The following is a 19,540-nucleotide window of genomic DNA, read 5'->3' as shown; positions in this document are numbered from 1 at the left end:
GGTGAATCACAACAATTTCTGCCTTGAAGGAACTTACTGTATATAAAAAGAAAGTTCAGGAAGAGGGAAGATAACAGACTTGGAGAAATCAGGAAAGAATTTCTTTGAAGTTCGGAGTTTAAAATTAGTTTGGAGTTTTAAAATTTTTGGTAAATAAAAATTTATAACTTCTGTATGACTGAAGAATACAACGGAAAAGGGATTGCTACCCAGAATCTACAAGACCTCTTATGAATAAATTCTGTAATATAAAGTCAGAAAACTCAGTAGGAAAATAGAGAAAAGTTACCATGAGTGATCATACAAAGAAATGATACAGCTGATTGTGAATGGCCTATGCCTATAATCTCTGCCACTTGAGAGGAAAAGGCAGGAGAATCACAAATTGGAGACTAGCATGAGCAACTTGGTGAAATACTGTCTCAAAATAAAATAAAAAGGGCTGGGGGTGCTGGGGTTGTGGCTCAGTGGAGAGCACTTGCTTAGCATGTGTTAGGCACTGGGTTTGATTCTCAGCACCACATATAAATAAAAGAATAAAATAAAGGTCTATCAGCACTAAAAAAAAAAATATTAAAAAAAAAAAAAGAAAAAAAGAGCTGGAGCAATAGTTCAGTGGTAGAGTGCCCCTGGGTTCAATCTCCAGTATCAAAACAAACAAACAAACAAATTATACAAATTGTCACTTAATAGTTGGAATAATGCCCAATTTCACTAATGAACAGGGAAGTCAAATAAAAATAAGATGAATTTTTTCATTCAGCTGTTTAGAAAAAAAATTAAAGACAGATGGTGTCTACTGCTAGGAATGTTACAGAGAATTAGGTATTCTAAAATATAGTTGATGGGGTATAGAATGATGAAGCAATTTTGAGAACAATTGGTTGTATCTATCAAAATCGCCAGTTCCCTGTGATCTAGTCAATCTACTTCTAACAATTTATCCCAAAGAAACTGCTGAAACTGTGCATAAAGATGTGCATTTATTGCAAATTGTCTTAATCACAAAACGTTTTGGAAAGGCCATCATGACTGCAGAGGCGTGGTTAAAATATATTAGGGTGCAGTTCATTTGTTACAATTCTCTGCAGTGACTGAAAGAATGAGGTAGATCTCTTTGCACTGATGTGGACAAGTTGTTCAAGACAAGTAGACACATCATGTTGTAGAACAACATGTATTGTTTGGTTCTGTATAAATTAAAAGTTATATGCACAAATCTATCAACATATTTATACTCTTGTAGGGCTATATGAATGTAAGAATGAGAAGATTCCTAAATAATTATTAATAGTTGTTACTGCTGGGGTGAGGAATAGGATTAGGAGTTTGGGAGAATCAGTCTTTCGGACAGTAGTCCCATGTGTTTCTCCTTTGCTAGCAAAGCGTTAAATCTTCTTTTTCTTTTTTCTCCAAACCATGTCCTCATTATTGGATTGGCACTGGGGACAAGGACTGAGCTTTCGGCAACAAATTTGGCAACCCAGATGGGACCTGAAAGCAGTACCCACTCTGGCTTTCTTGGGCAGGCCTGACTTTCCAAGGAACCACACTTCCATGCTGAGGATTCATTGTGCTGACAAACTTGAGAGTCAACTGCAAGAGGGTTGGGAGATGGTACAGGCTACTCCATTATGGTCCACATTGAGTAAAAGGAAACTGAATTCAGGCAAGTGAAAACAACTTTGGCCATTTACAGGCGCCCTGCCCTATGCATGTCTTGTCTAGTCACATGCCATCTGCCACTGTGGACCTCTAGACTGCTCTGATGCTGAATGCCCTTAACTGTCCACGCCCCACCTGAGAGAGAATAAGTACTCTGGGTTACTTCCCCCGACTTTGCCCCCCCCCCCTTTTCTTTTTCAAATGTTTCACATATTTACCACCAAACCGATCAAAACCAGTACTATAGCACCTTTGTAACTAAAGAAAGCTCACATTCCCAGTCAAATCTTCCCACTGTCCTGATAGTGCGGACATGACAAGATGATTGATCACAGCCACATTACAGTATAAATATGTGTACTTTGCGCCCTTTCAGCAGGAAGCAGTTTGGAGATGCCCCGATTTTCCCATAGAAATGGAATGTAGAAATTGACAGTGGGGAATTGAAATGGTGGTCTACTTTATGCTTTAAATATAATCCTTGCTGCTCTGCCACTGCAACTTATTTTTAAAATGGACATGTTTCTTTCTCTTCCTCTCTCCCTGCTCCTCCCTAATCTCTCCCATGCCCTAATCTCAGGGGAAACAGGATTACCTTTCTTCCCCATCCCAGGCAGAGTTATCTGTTCCTGGGTACACATCCACCATAGGAACAAGTAATCCAACTTTTGGAGATAGTACCAGAAGATCTCCGAAATGACTATCTCCCAAATTAACACATGAAATACAACTCCAACACAGAACACGTGGAATGTAGCCTTTGAATCCCCTCTTCAACAAAAGCCCCCTGTTCCTGCTCACAGGTGGAATCATAGCCTTTGGGACAGGAGTCCCCTGTGTTTCTCTTTTGCTAGCAAAGCAATAAACCTTAATTTTCATTTTTCTCAAAAGAAAAAAAAAAAGAAAAAGAAAAAAGAAAAGAAAAGAAAAAGAATTAGGAGTTTGGATGGATGGGAATTTTGACATTTGACTCCATGCACTAATATGTGTCTCAAATCATTTGTATTGATAATATTTCATGCAGTATTTATGTACTTTTAAAAATAAAGAATACCAGGGCTGGGGTTGTGGCTCAGTGGTAAAGCGCTTGCCTAGCATGTGTGAGGCAGTGGGTTCGAATCTTAGCACCACATATAAACAAATAAAGGTCCACTGACAACTAAAAATGTATTTAAAAAACAAAATAAAGGATACCAGGTGCACTGGTGCACACCTGTAATTTCAATTACACAGGATGCTGAGGAAGGAGCATTGCAAAAAGGTCAAGGCTAGCCTGGGCAACATGACCAGACCCTGTTTCAAAATAAGAAAGGGTAGCTCAGTGGTAGAGCGCTTGCCTAGCACATGTGAGGCACTGGGTTTGATCCTCAGCAACATGTAAAAATAAAAATAAATACAATAAAGGTATTGTGTCTGTCTACAGTTAAAAAACAAATAAATGCTTTTTTTTAAAGGGTAGGGACTGGGGATGTAGCTCATGCATGAGGCCCTGGGTTCAACTCCTGGTATCAGATAGAAAGAAAAGGAGAAGAATGTATTCAAATAAAAAAAATAATATAAAGTAGTATAAACTGAGGAGTTTGTTTACACGAGATGCAGCGGGGTGGTTGACACTATCTAGGACTAAGGATGCTTCTAGGTTTCAGAAATACAAAGTTCCGTGGTCCATTTTCAGTGTACAGTATTTAACTTTCATTGGAATGTTAGATCCAATCATAGCCATTTTGAGCTTCCCAACCTGTATCCAATCGTAGCTATTTTAACTGCAGCCCAATTTTAAAATGAACCAATCTCATAGATAGTAAACCTGAGCTCCTCCTACCAGAGCAAGGGGTAGTCCTGTGCTAGGGATAAGCACAGGTGGACCGCCCACCCAAGTGTGCTTGTGTGGCACTGTGTGGTACACCCTTCAGTAGAAGTAAAGTTTCGCTAAGCTACCTTTGAGCATGTGTTTGCTTCCATGCCGCACACTAGCATTTCTAACATAGGGCGGGAAGGGGAAATAACATGTAGTGAAAGAAAAATGAGTCAACATTAAAGCAAAACTTGGAACTAGAAAGAGTTCAGGTTTCATGATGTAGTTTTGGTATTAGTAGGGTCCAGTAAAATGCTAGAAAAGGGCATAAAACTTCAATGCCGTCATTGTGTTGTCCTGTTTGAACTTAGGATGTATGGTAAGAATGAAACGGTGACGTGACAAATTTCACACTAAACCACCTAAAATACTCTTCAATTTTTCAAATTTATTCACAGCTGCTTTTGATTTGCTCATAATTTGATTACTAGACTTATCCAATGAGGTAAACAAAATGAAACAAAGAAACCAGAATTATTTTCTCCCAAAACAAAACACAAAAGTACTAGTAGTATTGAAAAGTAAGCCCACTCTATTTAGAAGAGGCCATGGGTGAGGAACGCTCAGTGGTAGAGCAGCCCTGGTTTCAATCCCCAATACCCTGAAAAAGAAAAAGAACTAGAAGAGGCCAATTGGACCTAGCAGGCATTTTGAATTTTATGCATTTCTTTTCACTAAGAAACTACTTCAAGGAGAAATTACATAAATCCAGTAATTGAAAAGCACTTTTGAGATCTGGTGACTTTCCATTTCTCAACCTGGTTGAAAGGCCCTTTGTGGTTGCTTGCAACCAGGATGCCTTGGACCACCCTTTCTTGCCCTGATTCTGCTACAGGGGGTTCTTTCTACCAGGGACCCTGGCTGCTGGGCGTTCCCAGCTCATGACGTTGTCTTGCTTTTGGGAGATGCTATAATCCTGCCTCCTTTGCTTAGCCTCTCTTCTTTTCTCAATTCCCCTGGAATAGCTGAGGTCAGGCTCTTTCCTTAAGACTTTACTAAGAGGTGGATCATTTGAGAAAGGAAGTGCAATACAGGAAAGGGAAATAAAACTGCCGCTGGCAGAGACTATTTTCAGAAGGCACAGGCCTCAGGCCTCCCTTAGAATCTATTATATGGTCTCACTGGTTTCACTTTTGACCTGTGGCCATTGGCAGGACCAGTTTACTTTCCAGTGAGATTTCTTCTCTTTTTACCTTATTTTTTTGTGGTATGGGGGTGGAGGCATGTGTTGAACCCAGGAGTGCTTTACCACTGAGTTACATTCCCAGTCCTTTCCAGTTTTTATTTTGAGACAGTGTCTCACTAAATTGCCCATGCTGGCCTTGAACATTTGATCCTCCTGCCTCAGTCTCCCAAATCACTGGGAGAATTACAGGTGTGTACCTCTGTGCCTGGCTACTTTCCAGTGAAATTACTGATCATTTATCTCCCTTAAGTTCAGTTCAACTGCTAAAAAGTTTTGGAGAGAGGAAAACATTCGTGAAAGGCCCAGTCCTACCTTTGAGGAGTTAATTAAACCCCATTGTGCCTCCTTTTTCTCTTCTGTAAAATGTGAAGAATAATAACAGCTACTATATAGTGTTATTGTCAAGGTCAAATAAAATTAATATTGTAAAGCTTTTAGAGCAGTACCTGGTACTTAATAAGTTCTGGACCTATTTTATATCAATAGCTTACACACCAACATGACATTGTTGAACTTAATGCTACATGACCATTACCTTATACTTTTGCAGTTGGGCCTTTCACCATAGGCAAGGAATTTACATTTTGGCTTGAGATCATTTTTCTAAGTGGATGAGTTTTTCAACTAGACTTTATGACCCAACATATAAATTATTATCTTTAATTTATTATGGGACACCACCAGAGATCTCCCTCATCCTGAATGTTGATTTTAACAAGCCAGTGAAGGCCTATTATATGCTATGTTCTTGATTGCAAGGAAGTATATATGTGCATATGAGTGATAAAGGCAGGGATAGTACTGTCTCATCTCAAAAATCATTATAATTTTCAGTAAAGGAGTTTTTAAGCACTAGGAAGCTAAATATGTATGTATGTATGTATGTATGTATGTATGTATGTACTGGGGATTGACCCAGGTATACTTTGCCATTGAACCACATCCCTAAACCCTTTTTTTATTTTGAGAAAGGGTCTCACCAAGTTGCTTATGGTCTTGCTAAATTGCTGAGGCTGGCCGCAAATTTGCAGTCCTCCTGCCTTAGCCTCCTGAGTCACTGAGATTACAGGCATGTACCACCACACCCAGCAGGAATCTTAATATTTAAGTAAGAGCCTGAGATGGAGCAAGGACCCTGGTTGAGGGCAGATCTATAAAGATCTAGCCTGGGGCACTGATGTTTTGATACAGGTTTATGGGAGAAGCTGACCTTGAAAAATTGATATAGATAGTAAAGTTGTTTTTAATTTTTTTATGTTACCCCCCCTTAACACTTAAAAAATTTTTAAATATATCACACCTTAAGGGCAAGAACGGTGAGGTTAGCTTTGTTTAACAAAAGCAGGGCAGCCTGTTAAACTTGAAGAAAATCAGATATAGGACAGCTCACAGGGAGGTCTATTTTATGGAGTGAGTAGTAAACTAAGAGGTGATCCAGGCAAAAACATTTTTTAGCTTTAAAGCTATTTTAAATTTATGTGTAGTAAGTGTCATACTTTGAAAATATAAGCCTTGTGGCTAGACAACTATTAGAACAATTCTTGTGAGCTAATAAATTTTCAGCCTTATAGAGAAGGTAGAGAACATGACGGACAAAGAACATACTTAGGGAACTCAGTGACGATGTGGAGAAGAGGAAAGTGCTTTTGGTGGTTCAGGGGCCCGCACAAACCAGCACAGCCAAGGACTTGAACCTGTCCCTCCCCAGTCAGGAAGCATTTCAGGAGAGGACTGAGCCGAAATAAAAGCTGCAGTGGATCTAGAGAATGCAGAGGTACTTTATAACTCACCGTGAGCATGGCTGTACAACAAATCTTTTCTTAATGTTTTCTTTCCTGCAAGATGAGGAATTGGAACCTCTGTTTTCTCTTGCTCTTGTTTTGCTAGAATTTTAAGCATGTATCTGGTATGACATTCTTACTCTCCTAAACATCATGTTGCCAATGTCAGAATCAGAACTGGACTGAGTAAGGGTCTGAGCCAGTTTGTCAACTCTTGGAAACTTATGCTGATGAGAAAGCTGATTGAAACTGGAGTACCTATGAAGAAAGACTGCAAGGAACCCTCATCCATCCATGCATGCATTCAGTCAGCATTTAGACCTCCCTCCTGTATTCCAGGCACTGCACAAGGCACTTGAAATGCAAAACAAAACGAGACATTGTCCGCAGAAGTGGGGGTGGGGTACCTCAGTAGAGAAAAGTCCACGAGGGCGCTTACTCATATTACATGTGGCAGTAAAGGTGGGCCAACGACATCAGCCCAAGGTGTCCTTAGGCAGGACAAGAAGTGAGGGTCTGAGCAGCGTCTCCTTTCTAGTCTCATTTCTAAACAAGAGAACATGGTTGCGGGGTTTTCCCTAGACTAGATGGCAAAAAGGTGGCTTTTTAAAAGCCAAGCGGATATTCACGTGGTTGGGCGACCCTGGCACATTCTAATTGTTTCTGGCTTTTTTTTTTTTTTTTTTTTTTTTAATGAACCACAGGGAAGAATTAGCGAGTCTTTGGAAGTGGAGGAAGTCCCTCAAAAGGGGCTGCTTTTCACAGAGGGCGCCCAAAGTGTGCTGAACTACTTCGACCTGGGAGAAAATAAATCAGTACATAAGTAAGTACATAAATAAATAAACTCGGGCATGGAGTCGGAGGGTGCGTGTCTGGAGTAATTTCAAGGCTTTTTCCATCTCGCCTGATGTGGCAACAAGGAAAGATTTGTTCACTTTATTTATTTAATTTTTAAAGATCCCCCCCCTTTCTCCCTCCCAGCCACTCGGGTTTGGGTTTTCCATATGACTCATAATTCCTTTTGAAAGTGGAGTCGAATTCATAAAAGTGGCGGAGGGGGGAGGGAACGCTGGGAGCCCCAGGGAATCTTCACTACCTACATTGTCACTCAGCTGCCGGCGCGAGTGGAGGTCGGGGGTGGGGAAATCCAGCCTGCGCTGGGGATGGCGGATACTATTAAAGCCCCGGCGGCGCGCGGCCGGGCTGGGTGACCCGGCGGCGGGCGCGGGAGGGTCTGCGGCGGGCGGGCGGCGCTGCAGCAGCCTGGGCACGGCCGCCGCCGCCCGCGGGCGCGAGTGTGCGCGGGTGTGGAAGGCCGGCGTGCGGGCCGCGAGGGGTGTGCGCGCGTGAGTCGTAGCGGGGCTCGCCCCTCGCCGGCGCCCGCCGCCCCGCCGGTGATCGCTCTCCGGCGGTCCCCGGCACCCTCGGCCCCCCACGGCCGTTAGTCCGGGCGGGGGAGGGAGAAAGTGAGACTCGGTGTCATCACCATCCATTGTCAGGAGGGGAGGAAATTGGAATCCAGCAGCGGCGAGCAGCAGCTGGGCGGTCACATCTGGGAATGCAAAGCCGACCTCCCCCTCCTCCTCCTCCTCCACCACCTCCTCCTCTCTCACCCGGGATCACTTCCGAAACCACTTCGCCTTCAGCCCCTGCCTCGGCCAGAGGTTTCATTTTTAACTGAATATTTACGAAAGCTGGAAGCGTGCGAGGGGGGTGGGGTGGGGTGGAAATAGCGGCTGCTTCTTTTCCAGGGATTTATTTCATGGGGATGTGTTCAAGGCAAGAGCGAATTCAGAAGGATATCGACGTCGTGATCCAGAAGTCCAGAGCCGAGAAAGACTGCCTGTTTGCAGGTGAGTTCTCGCCTCTCCAGAGCCTCGGACCCAGAGCCAGCTCCTCTCGCCCGCCCGCCGCCCTCCTGCCCAGTTTTCTGACCGCGACTTGTGTGGCTGGGTGTGGGTGGGTTGCACGTCCCCATTCCGGGGTTCATTTGGCAACAGCTGCTGCAACGAGAGTGGGAGCCAAAAGGGGGAAGGGGCGCCAGTCTATCCTCTCCCCCTCCCCCCAAGTCTAGGGCAGCCACCAGCTTTGGGGGCAGAACCTGGGTGGCCGGAGCAGGGGTCTAGGCGGAGGGGCCGGGCGTTGTATTCCAGCCCCTGGAGACGCCCGAAGCGTCCAAGTCCGCCTCCCGGTTCCAGCAGTAGCGGCCGAGCGGGGCGGGTTGGACCCGCCGGGTTTGCGCAATGGGCTGAGCGGCGGTGGCCGGGAATGGAGCCCGCTGCGCTGCGCTGCGCTCCTCTGCTGCGCCTGGCGCCGAGGCCCCTCGGGGCCAGCGCTGGCCGGATCCCCGGCCCCTTCGGCTCCCTGGGTTCTCCGGCTGGCAAGGTAGTGCCCCGGAAAGTGAAGTGATTACTAGGGCTCCCGAGGCACACAGCGCTCCAGCCTGGTGGTCGCCTTTCGTCCATTTTGCTCCCCCGAAAGAGGGATCAGATTTTGCTTTCGCAGCCCGAAGCCCGGCGGGGGCCGCTTCCGGCCGCCCGACCGGGAAATTCCCGCCGTTGCCATGGCACCCGGCACTTGTTGCGGGGGGCGGCCTCCCGTTGCACCCGGCGGGGGGTGCGCAGCATCCCCTCCCGCGCGACGGGGAGCCGAGACCTCGCGGCTCTCCAGCCCTCGCCTCCCGCGGGTCCAGGCCTCCCCTAGGCTCCGGTAAATAAGGGGTTCAAGTCAGGATTGGGGCTAAAAGAAATCCAGTCGAGGGATAGCTTTTAACAGGACTTTCCGTTTCAGATTTCAGATACTCAGACTCCACCTTTACTTTCACCTACGTTGGCGGCCCCAAAAGGTATTTATGTGGATAGAGTTGCTTCATTTCCTGTTCACACGCTTGTGTTTCCTTTGTTCTTAGCGTATTCCGTGTTCGGGTATGGTATTTTGTTTGCTTGTTTATTTAATTCTTGCTGATTTTCTGTAGCCAGGTCCTAAGTCTGATGTCCCCACGTTTTAAGTAGCAAAGGGAAAATAAATAGGTTTGATTCAAGTGTTTCTAAAACCACGCTACGGGCAGCGAGCAGAACTCTTTCGGTTAAAACTGTTCTGCTGTAGTAGTAGATTGCTCTTGAGGCGTTTTGGGGTTGATAGAGGCGAGCCGGTGTAAAACTGGAATGCTGGGTATGAAGTGAAATGCATAAAAGACATAAAATATCACAAAATAGTTTGATCACACGTGGTGATTTTCCTGGTGAGTTGGGGCTGTAGGTTTTCATGTTTTCTAAAGCTTGATATAAACATGCAGCCTGCCAATTCTCCATACAGCTTGCTTGCTTTCTTTTTTCTAAGGAGAGGTATTTTGGTTTTCACATTTAGTTGTAGGAAAGGATTCGGAGAGTTATGTGTAACTGGAGTGAATGACTTCTTTATATGGGGGAAGAATGAGAGGTTCACATTTTAATAGTAAATTGTCAACAGTTTGAAACAAGCCCAAATCCAGTTTTTTATTGAGGAGGTAGTTAAACTGAAAGGTAGCTATTCGAATATACCTTGGTGTTTTCATCTGTGAAGTTAGGATTTTCTCCTAATCCTTTTAGGGACAACCCTGGTTATAAAAGCAGTGGCCATGTAGGAGAACTGGGACTCTTCATCTCAGCCCTGCTGTTAGGACTTGACATTCAATATCTTTTGACCACATTCCAAAATCTCTCTTAGCTAATGGAAACATAAAAATTGCGAAAAAAGCTTTCTTCTGTAAATACTTTTTAAAAACTTGATATTAATTTGAACCTTTAAAACAGGATCTGTGTTGTATTTTACATCTCAAAAAACTCTAATGGAAAAGGTTGTCCTGTTTCCCATGTAGATGGTATATCTAAGCCCTAGGATTGGTGTATTATTGATTTGATAGTTGAAAATACAGCAGTGAATCATTGAACTTCAGTTATTTTTTGGGCGAGAATAAAATTACTTGATTAAATTTTGGAGTGTGCCATCATTTTTGTAATTAGTGGATAAAGTTAAATTAGAGTATATTTGATTAAATTAATGCCCCTTGTACATTTAATATCCAAAGGAGAATATTAAATGAGTGATGTCCTTTTGTTTTAATTTAACAGTTTAAACGTGCTCTGTGGCTCACAGAAAACATTTTGATGCGATCGGGTGGATATTTGCTGGGTTGTCTGTTGTCAGGGTTGTAGCTGTTCTAGTTGAATGTGTGGACAGGAATGAGTGGGCTTTTTAACTAATCAGTTTTCTGATTGTAAGATACTTTAGTTCTTTTGGTGTCAGTTTGCTTGTCTGTACAATGAGGGGGTAAAGCACACACTTAATCTCTAAGATCTGTTAGATACTGCAGTTAAGATTCTTCATCAGCAAGTTACTAAACTAGCAGTTCACATAGTTGGAGGTGGAGAAGGTATGGATGCTTTCAGGAGTAAGGCCAGCATGTTGAGATTAATAATTAATTAATCAAGATAACATCAGTTTTGACTGTAGGAACAAGTACTGTGGTATTCTTAAAGAAGTGCTTCCTTTTCTATGTAATCTTCCTAAGGTTTCATGCTTTGCTTTTGTCCTGGATTGAAATATTTGGGACTGGTGAAAATGAATGATTGTTGTCTTCTCAAAACTTGTTCTATAATACAGCATCAAAAGTTGCTTTAGTATATGTAATATGTTAGATAATCCCTTTATTGTTTGTACTTGAGGGCAGAAAGACACTTTTTTCTTAAAAATTAAAAAAAAATTACTGTTTTCATTACCTACATTAGAAACATTTAATTGGGTATAGTGGTACACACCTCTAATTGCTTGCAATCACAGCAACTCAAGTGGCTGAAACAGGAGGATCATAGGTTCAAGGAAATTCTGGGCAATTTAGGGATACCCTAAGTTTTTAATTTATTCTATTTTATTTTCAAAATAAAAGAAAAAAGGATTGGGAATGTACATGGCTCAGAGGTAGCATGCCCATAGGGTCAATCTCCAGCACCACCAGAAACAAAACAAGACTATTATCTATTTCCCATACTGAGTGAATGCCACCGTGCGTTTTATTTTATTTATTTAAAAAAAATTTATTTAGATGTTGATTGATCTTTATTTTATTCATTTATTTATATGTAGTACTGAGAATTGAACCCAGTGCTTCACAAGTGCTAGGCAAGCTCTCTACCACTGAGCCAAGCCACAACCCCAACCCCAACCATACATTTTACATTAAAATAATCCTGCTGTATTTTGGTTCTGTGTTTTGTGTGCTTGCCACCTTTTAACATTGCTTAATAGTGTCCTTTCAGGTAAAAAGACTTAGTTCAGCTTTGAAGGAAGTGAGAGTTTTATGGAGAGATATCTTGAATTGCATTAAACTGCCTTTTCATCTGAACCGTCAAGAGCATATTTCAAAAATAATTTTTAATTCAAGTTGTAGATAAAACAATATACTGTTTCCTCTCTCCTACTTTCTATGAATCACATCTTATAAAGTTTGATCTTTCATGTTACTAATAAAAAAAAAAACTGAAGTTTTTGTATTAGTAATTGTTAAATATTTAGTATTTTGTTTTTTTGTATTATTAATTTCTAAAAATGTTTAATGTTTACTTTTTAAAATGTTTCTGTGGCTAAATGAAATGGTGAAGAGATTATTGTTAGGGCTGACCAGTGGCCTAGTAAATTGACCTTTTATTTGGTGGTCCTGTGAAGGGCAAGAGGCCTGTTAACATTAGCTGTTGTTTAGGACTTTAGGTGAGGATTGAGGGGGAGGAAAATGATCAGCTCAAAGACTGAGCTAATCTAATTTTCTCCAGTGGGAAGTTTCATGGAATTACTATTCTTAGATTTGGATGTGCAAACTGGGGCTTAGAGTTTAACATGCATGGTAGAATTCACTCAGTTAAATTATGGAGCCACGGTGTATCCCTGCTGTATCGTACTCCTGAGACCTGTGATTCTTGCTGTGTACACAAGATTTCTTAACCTTTTTGAGCATGCACATAACTTTAACATCAAAAAATTATGCAGATTCTTAGTTGAGAGTTGTAATATTGATATTCGTTGGTTGCAAAATACTTAGTGAAAATGGTGGTTAAGTGTTATTAATTTATTAATAGTGTCACTCTTAGTTTGAAAACTTGTGGTGCATATTTAGTAAGATTACTTCATTCTAGCAGTGGACCTCATAACATCCCTGATTCCAAAATTCCTTAGAATGACTCCACAGCCATTAGTGGTACAGAGATTGCCATGGTTTTTATCTGGTTCTTTCTCCCAGGAGGTTTGCCAAGAACAGACCTCAACTGTACACAATTTGAAAGTTAATGCAAAATTCATTTTGTGATACTTATGATCTCTTGTTTCTTTCTCCCTTATTGATTAACAGGGAACTCCTTAAAATTCCAAAGATTTGGGGTTCTGGTTCTTCATCTCACTTGTAGTCAGACATGGAGTTAGTGATAGAAGAAATAGGAGGTATTAAGATAGATGGTGTCAGCTAAAGAGAAGACAGGAAAAGTGAGTGCCTGGGGCCAGTGGTTACCAAAGTCAAGGTAAGAGTGAGGGGGACCCTGTGGTTCTGAGGTTGAATTTCTCTGGGATTCCCTGAGTATGAGCAGTCAGCCAGGAACAGATTCTAAAATTGGAACTTGGAGGGAAAAAGCCAGGTGCAGTGATGCCCACCTATAATCCCAGAGACGCAGGAGGCCAAGGCAGGAGGATCGAAAGTTCAGGGCCAACCTTTAGCAACTTGGTGAGACCTTAAGCAACCTAGTGAGACCCTGTCTCAGAATAAAAAGGTCTGAGGATGTAGCTCAGTGTTAAAGTGCCCGAGTTTAATCCTCAGTATCAAAAAGAAAAAAAAAAAAAAAAAAGAAAAAAAATTTAAAAACCACAATTCCTCTCTGTATTAGAGTTTATGCTTTTGAAATTTTTGTAATTCTGCATGCATATGAAATACTTCCTTCTCAAGACTATATTGTAGCCTCTAGACTTCTCACTTTTTTCACCATCTAACATTTATGTTTTTCTTTTAGAAAGGATATGAGAATAAACATTTATTAAATTGAGAATTTCCAAGTCAAGGAGTGTGAGTATATCATAAGAAGTCAGATGTTAGAAGTTATTATAAAATTTGAAATGTAGGATGGCAGAATGTTTGGGCTATCTGCTTGTGTATACTCTTCTGTTGTGTGAATAGACACTCTTCCATTTGATTGTGGATATACTGGCATCCTTTGAAGTGTGTCTTCCTGTCTGTCCAGATAAATGTTTGGGAGAATCAGATGTGACACTAATTGTACTCCAGAATTCCTCAAAACACTTGCTACCTCTTTCTCTTGGACCTTTCCACATTCCGAAACACTGAAACAGTCAGTCATTGTTGATTGTTGAGATCTTTGCTAAGCCATATTCTGAGAAGTCCTTTTTTGGCATCCCCACCACCCCATGTAATTCTGTTAGGGTTTTTTTTTTTTTTTTTTTTTTTATCTGGGGATTGAACTCAGGGGCACTTAATTACTGAACCACATCTCCAGCCCCTGTTAGGTATTTCTAAAACTTTGTTGTCATGATGTACAGATGCTTCTCTACATGTGAAGAGATTTAAGTTCTGCTAAACCCATGGTAAGTTTGAAAATACTGTACGTTGCAAAAGCACAGGATACATCCACCCTTAGCAACACAGTACACTGCAGAGTGCTGATTCCTTTTGTGATCGAGTGACTGATTGGGAGCCACACAGCATTGTAAGAGTACCACACAGCATATCACTAGCCTGGGAATAGATCAAAATTTAAAAATCAAAGTATGATTTCTTCTGAATCTGTGTTACTCTTGCATCATTGTACAGTAGAAAAATTGTAAGTGGAAACTTCATGTCAGGTACTGTCTGTATTGTAATTTTCTATTTACATCTGTTTGATTTTGACCATATTAGGGATGGGAACTCTATCCTATTCATTATGGTTTCTCCATCCTCTATCACACTGCCTAATATAACATTATTTCTCAATAAGTAGATATTGAATGAATTATAAAATGAATGCTAAAGAATCTGGCAGGCAGCGAGGAATTTCCTAAACTAAATGACCCAAAGAGCCCTCAATCTGGTGATGCTTCTTGCAGCAGAATTTCATGTGATCCATAGTGACAGAAGTTGCCTAGACAGGTTATAAATTTTGTTCTTTGGGTCCATGTTCAAATGGGGCAGATAATAATAGTTGTTTAAAATAATAGAACATTTTGGTACCTTGGCACACTGGTGAGTTTGAACTGTAAATATAATTCATTCAGTTGAAAATATTAAAATTTGATTTTTTGAAAAAATTATAAGTCAAGCAAACTTTCTAGGGGCTCTGATCCATCTTGGCCCTCCAGTGTGTTAATTCTACATGTTATGGGAGACCACTGGGAGAGTCAGGTAAAGGGCATTTGTTTTCTTTGGACTTCCTTAGAAAGGAGAAGTATATGTGCACACAGGGTAGAGAATTCTGTGCTGTGCTCCTTGTCTACATTATCCCATCCCTGGGTTTGCAGCCAAGATAAATAGGACCAGGAAAATGAAAGAAGCAATTTCATCGTCTTAAAAAGATTTATCAATTTCATTATGAAAGAAGCGTAGAAATGCTTATTCTAGAAGTCTTGGAATATGCGTTATTTTGAAATCATCAAGTGCTCTTCAAGGTGTCAGAATGAAAAGAGTGCTAGTTTTTTAAAATAAAAAATCAACATGTTCTTCTTGGCACTTGGGACTTGCTGATCATAAATTTGTTATATAGTTACCCAAAATACTGACTTTTTAAAAAGTGTCTTCCTTGGAGCCCTGGAAAGCTACCTCATAAGTTGGGTGGCTGGGGAAGGGAGTGTGAAGGAAGCTGAATGAGGAGGTGAGGATCTGGGTTTTCATATCCATTTTTAAATTACAGCTTCTCTTTTCTGTTCTGTATAAATTTTTAAAGAGGGTTTCATTGTTAAATGAGGTTTAAAACCACTGATCTAAAGTAACCACCAATTTAACCCAGGTATAGCTTTATTGAAGCTAATATATTAACAAAATGTAAAGTTCATTTATTTCATGGATGAAAGTAATACCATTAATGGTATTTATTTAGCATCATCTCCCTTGTGCTTCTTGTCTACATTACCTCATCCCTGGCTTCCAGGACAAAGAGGCATTTTGTTAGCTAATACACATTTTATAGCTAAAGAAACTGAGGCCAGAGTAATGAATGTAACTTTGAGTTAGTAACAGAGTAGGGATATATTGCAGTAAAAGTCAATGTTTATGCAAGGCTTAAGGGGCATTGGTTTAACTGGCATGACTAGAATAGTTGGAAATGTTTGGGGATGGGGAGAGATCGCCAGTGGGTATTTACCAAGGGCAGTACTGAAAATGTACTGGCTGGCAAGGGAACTTTCTGAGACCAGTGCTGTGCATAGCTGAAAAATTATGTACCCTGGCTGTGGAATCCTTATGCAAATATTTGGCTAATCCATTTAAATTCCCATCATTACTCTCTCCAGCATTTATAAAAAAAACATTTAAGTGAAATTTTATCAATTCTAAAAATGTTTTGTAATTCTTGGCCCAGATTTGTTTTTGTAGATTGTCTTTGTAGATAAATCTTACTTTAAGATAACTGCTACTGATTTAGTCAAGTTATTGACATGTAATCCTTTTCTTTCTCTTAAAAGAAATTCCATTTTTCCATCTGCCATATGAAAGACTAGTAAGAGTTTTTTTTTATTAATAAAACTCATGTTCCCATTTATTTTCTTGACTTCATTTACATTTTCTCTTTATCTCATTATTTGCTTGACACAGACACCTGAATATTTGTCATCTTTCCCTCAACTTGTCATGTCCAAACATACCCTCATTTCCTCTCTAAAGGAAGTTTCTCTCCACCACCTGTCCCTGGTCAGTCTTGTATCACTCGAGCCAGATGTGGGGATCACAGTCTCAAGTTTCACATGGCACCCTCTTCTCTCCTCCAGTCCCACTGACCTCACTGAAATCATTGTTGGCAGCATCGCAGTCCCTTCCTATATCAATACTGAGTCCATACCCCATTGGTCCTGTCTTAGGTCAATCAGTTTAACTTGTCTTAAAAAAATATATATACACACACACACACACACACACACACACACACACACACACACACACACGTGTACACATGCACACACATATATGCTTTACTCAGAGCCACACCCCTTTCCCTTTTTATTTTTTATTTTGAGACAGTTTCCCTAAGTAGTTTAGGACCTCCATGCCGAGGCTGGTCTTGAATTTGAGGCTTCAGCCTCTGGAATTGCTGAGATTGCAACTTCTGACCCATCCAGATCATTTATACCTGAACTCTTTTTTTTTTTTTCCCTCCCTTGGTAGTGGGGATTGAATCCAGGAACTTTCTAACTGTAAGCCACATTCCCAGCCCTTTTTATTTTGAGACAGGGTTTTGTTAAATTGCCCAACCTGGCCTTGAACATGTGATCCTCTTGTCTCAGTCTCTCCAGCCACTGTTTTTGATTGAATTTAATCCTATGTATGTGTTCAGAAACTTTCACATGTGACCATAGTTTTCTCCACATTGACCTTAAATTCCTGTTCTTGGCTTGTAAGAACCACCATCCCTACCCAGTCATAGCTATTTCTCAGGCTACCAGATATCAGTATGCTTCTGTTTGCTTATTGACCTCCCCCTCTCTGTTCAACAGCACTTTGATTAATTTAGCATGCAGCTGTTCAAGGCTTATTGATAACATCTGCCTTGTACAATATGGTTATTTGGGATATCAAGATCTTGGTTGGTATTATCATAAAATCCACTTCATTTTATCTTTCCCTTGCCCACAAATGTATTTCCGTTTATTAGAATGTATAATATATTTGTGCATAAGAAGGATAGAGTGAGAACATGAGTAGAATGAGGTGAGAATTAGGGAAGTCTGAGGATAGATGGGATGAGGGGTGAGCAGATTGTCCCCATCCATTACAGATTAACGAAAACAAAAACAGCAGAATTTTTCTGGGTTGTAGTTTGCATATCTGTGATCTCCAGTTTGAGGCTGAGGCCTTCTCGGTATTAAACAGAGAATGACAAATAGTTAAATTTAAAAGGGAGACATCTACTGAAATCTGTGTACAGTCAGGTCAATTTTCCCTGTACAGGAATTAGCAGAAAGCCAGCTGCCAGTTGACTTCTCTCAAGGTTTATTTCTAAACATTTTTAGATGTAGATTGAAAAGATGGATTTGTCAACCAGCTCTGAAGTGCTGTAGTTGTCATTTTCGTCGTTTTATTTAAAAAACAAATACAGGTTTTTATGATTCAAGCATCACTTGTAAAACATTGACTGTATTTAATATATAGACCCAAGGAGCAGAATAATGTAGCTACATTTGTTAACCTTTCACATCTGTGAAGAAAAAAGTACATTCAAAAAAGGAAGGCAAACCAAAAAAAATTTAAGCACATAGCCTCAGTTATTGAAAGTCAAATTTTTAATGTCAGTATTTTGTTTAGAGACTAGAATCCTAGTTCCTATCAGAACGCCTTATATATAGTAAATATTTTATAATATTTATTACATGGAGTAATATTTCCTATATTATGTGACAGCATTTCCCAAAATGTTTAATTAGATGTTAGGTTGTGGCCAAGTATGTCAGGGAAATGCTTAAACAATATTTAACAGTTTTAATGGGTTGGTTTTTTAAGAGTCTTTTATGTAACAGTGTGCATTATGCATATCCAAGAGGTGAATGAAATATCAGTGTTTTTCAGCCTTATTTGATTACAGATCTGGGACATCTCAAGAGAGTTGTTTTGTGGAAAACACTTTGGCAAACTCTGCTGAGTCTTACTCATTAAAAATAGTTTTTGGGTAAACAACAGTGTAATGGAAATGGAAATTACTGATTCTTATTGAGCACTGAAGAATTTATTTTCAGCAATATTTATAGAAGTTGCTTGATGACAGGGAAGGCTTTGGTTAAAATGCATTTGGCATTTCATGCTGCTGACTTCTCCAGGAGGATTCATTGCTTTGGGTCTCTCTCTCCCCTCAGTTCTGCTGTATTCATTTGTGATAAGGGCTCTCAACTGTTCTTACTCATCAACCCTGAAGTTAGCAGAGCCTTCTTTGCAGCATGATTAGCAGTCAGACTCGTAAGGAAGTATTAGATAGATAATGACTCTGTGTAGCATCAGTACTCATTATGCCCTCTTAAATTCTGTCACTTTGACTGCAGTAGTTTCTTAGTGAGCAGTCTGTGAAGGAATATACTTTGGAGAAGTTCATAGTGAGGGAAGTCTGGAATTTGTCTAAATATTTCTTTTGATACATTACATTTTAAAAAAATCATCGAGGGTATCTGTTTGGTAAAATCATTTCCCTCAAGTGAGAAATTTCGTGAGGGATTTAAAAATATTTTTCAGACTTGTTCAGTGTTAGGCAGGAAGCAAATTTCTTTTTCTTAGGCAGTGTTGGTCATTACATTTCCCTGGGTAACGTAATGACCCAAGGTGAGGTAGATATTTTGAATGATTCCTTTTAATGTAGAGTTTTTTCCCCCCTTGTTAATGGGAATTGAACCTGGGGTCTTGTGCATGCTAGACAAGCACTCTACCACTAAGCTAAACCCCCCAGTCCTGGTAAAAGAGTTCTTATGGGGATGCTTTGCAGTTTTGTGATTCACAGGGATACCAGGGGCACCTCTAGTAAATTCTTATTTTTTTGAGGGGTGGGTACATGTGGCTATATGCCCCTCACCCTTTTTATTTTTTATTTTGTGTAGAAGCTGAGGCTGTCTCAAATTGTGATCTTCCCGCCTCACTCAGTCTCCTGAGTGTCTGGAATTACAGGTGTGCGCCACCTTGCCCGGCAGTCTAGGTTTCTTAATTTGAGAGGCAGTGTGCAGAATCTTAACTGAATGAATTCTTTGTTGTGAGATAATGCTCATGTCAGTCCATACGTATCAATGTCTTTGATCTTTTTTTTTCTTTTTTCTTTTTTTTTTTTGCTACTGGGGATTGAACCAGGAATTGAACCCAGAGGA

The 19,540-nt window shown here is 40.6% G+C and overlaps 1 protein-coding gene and 1 pseudogene across 4 annotated transcripts in view; one reads left to right on the top strand and one right to left on the bottom strand.

The window, feature by feature from the left end:
- LOC306663466 (transcription factor BTF3 homolog 4-like) overlaps positions 1-7,980 on the bottom strand; it is a 123,151-nt pseudogene extending 115,171 nt beyond the window's left edge. The window contains exon 1 of the transcript in view: positions 7,584-7,980. The product of the transcript in view is annotated as a transcription factor BTF3 homolog 4-like (transcript). The remainder of the gene's footprint in view (positions 1-7,583) is intronic.
- Positions 7,847-19,540, top strand: part of PARP8 (poly(ADP-ribose) polymerase family member 8) — a 171,178-nt gene continuing 159,484 nt past the window's right edge. The window contains exons 1-3 of one of the 3 annotated variants that reach the window (XM_079145908.1): positions 7,847-8,151; positions 8,239-8,340; positions 9,278-9,332. In XM_079145908.1, the coding sequence (XP_079002034.1) occupies positions 8,046-8,151; positions 8,239-8,340; positions 9,278-9,332 (263 nt within the window). In that variant the 5' untranslated portion in view covers positions 7,847-8,045. The remainder of the gene's footprint in view (positions 8,152-8,238; positions 8,341-9,277; positions 9,333-19,540) is intronic. The other 2 variants (XM_079145907.1, XM_079145906.1) reach the window with 2 other exon arrangements.

This window comes from Sciurus vulgaris (genome assembly GCF_902686455.1).
Source record: "Sciurus vulgaris genome assembly, chromosome: 6".
Taxonomy (NCBI): Eukaryota; Metazoa; Chordata; class Mammalia; order Rodentia; family Sciuridae; genus Sciurus; species Sciurus vulgaris.
The sequence above is the reverse complement of the archived record's forward strand: the minus strand, read 5'-3'. Positions and strand labels throughout refer to the sequence as shown.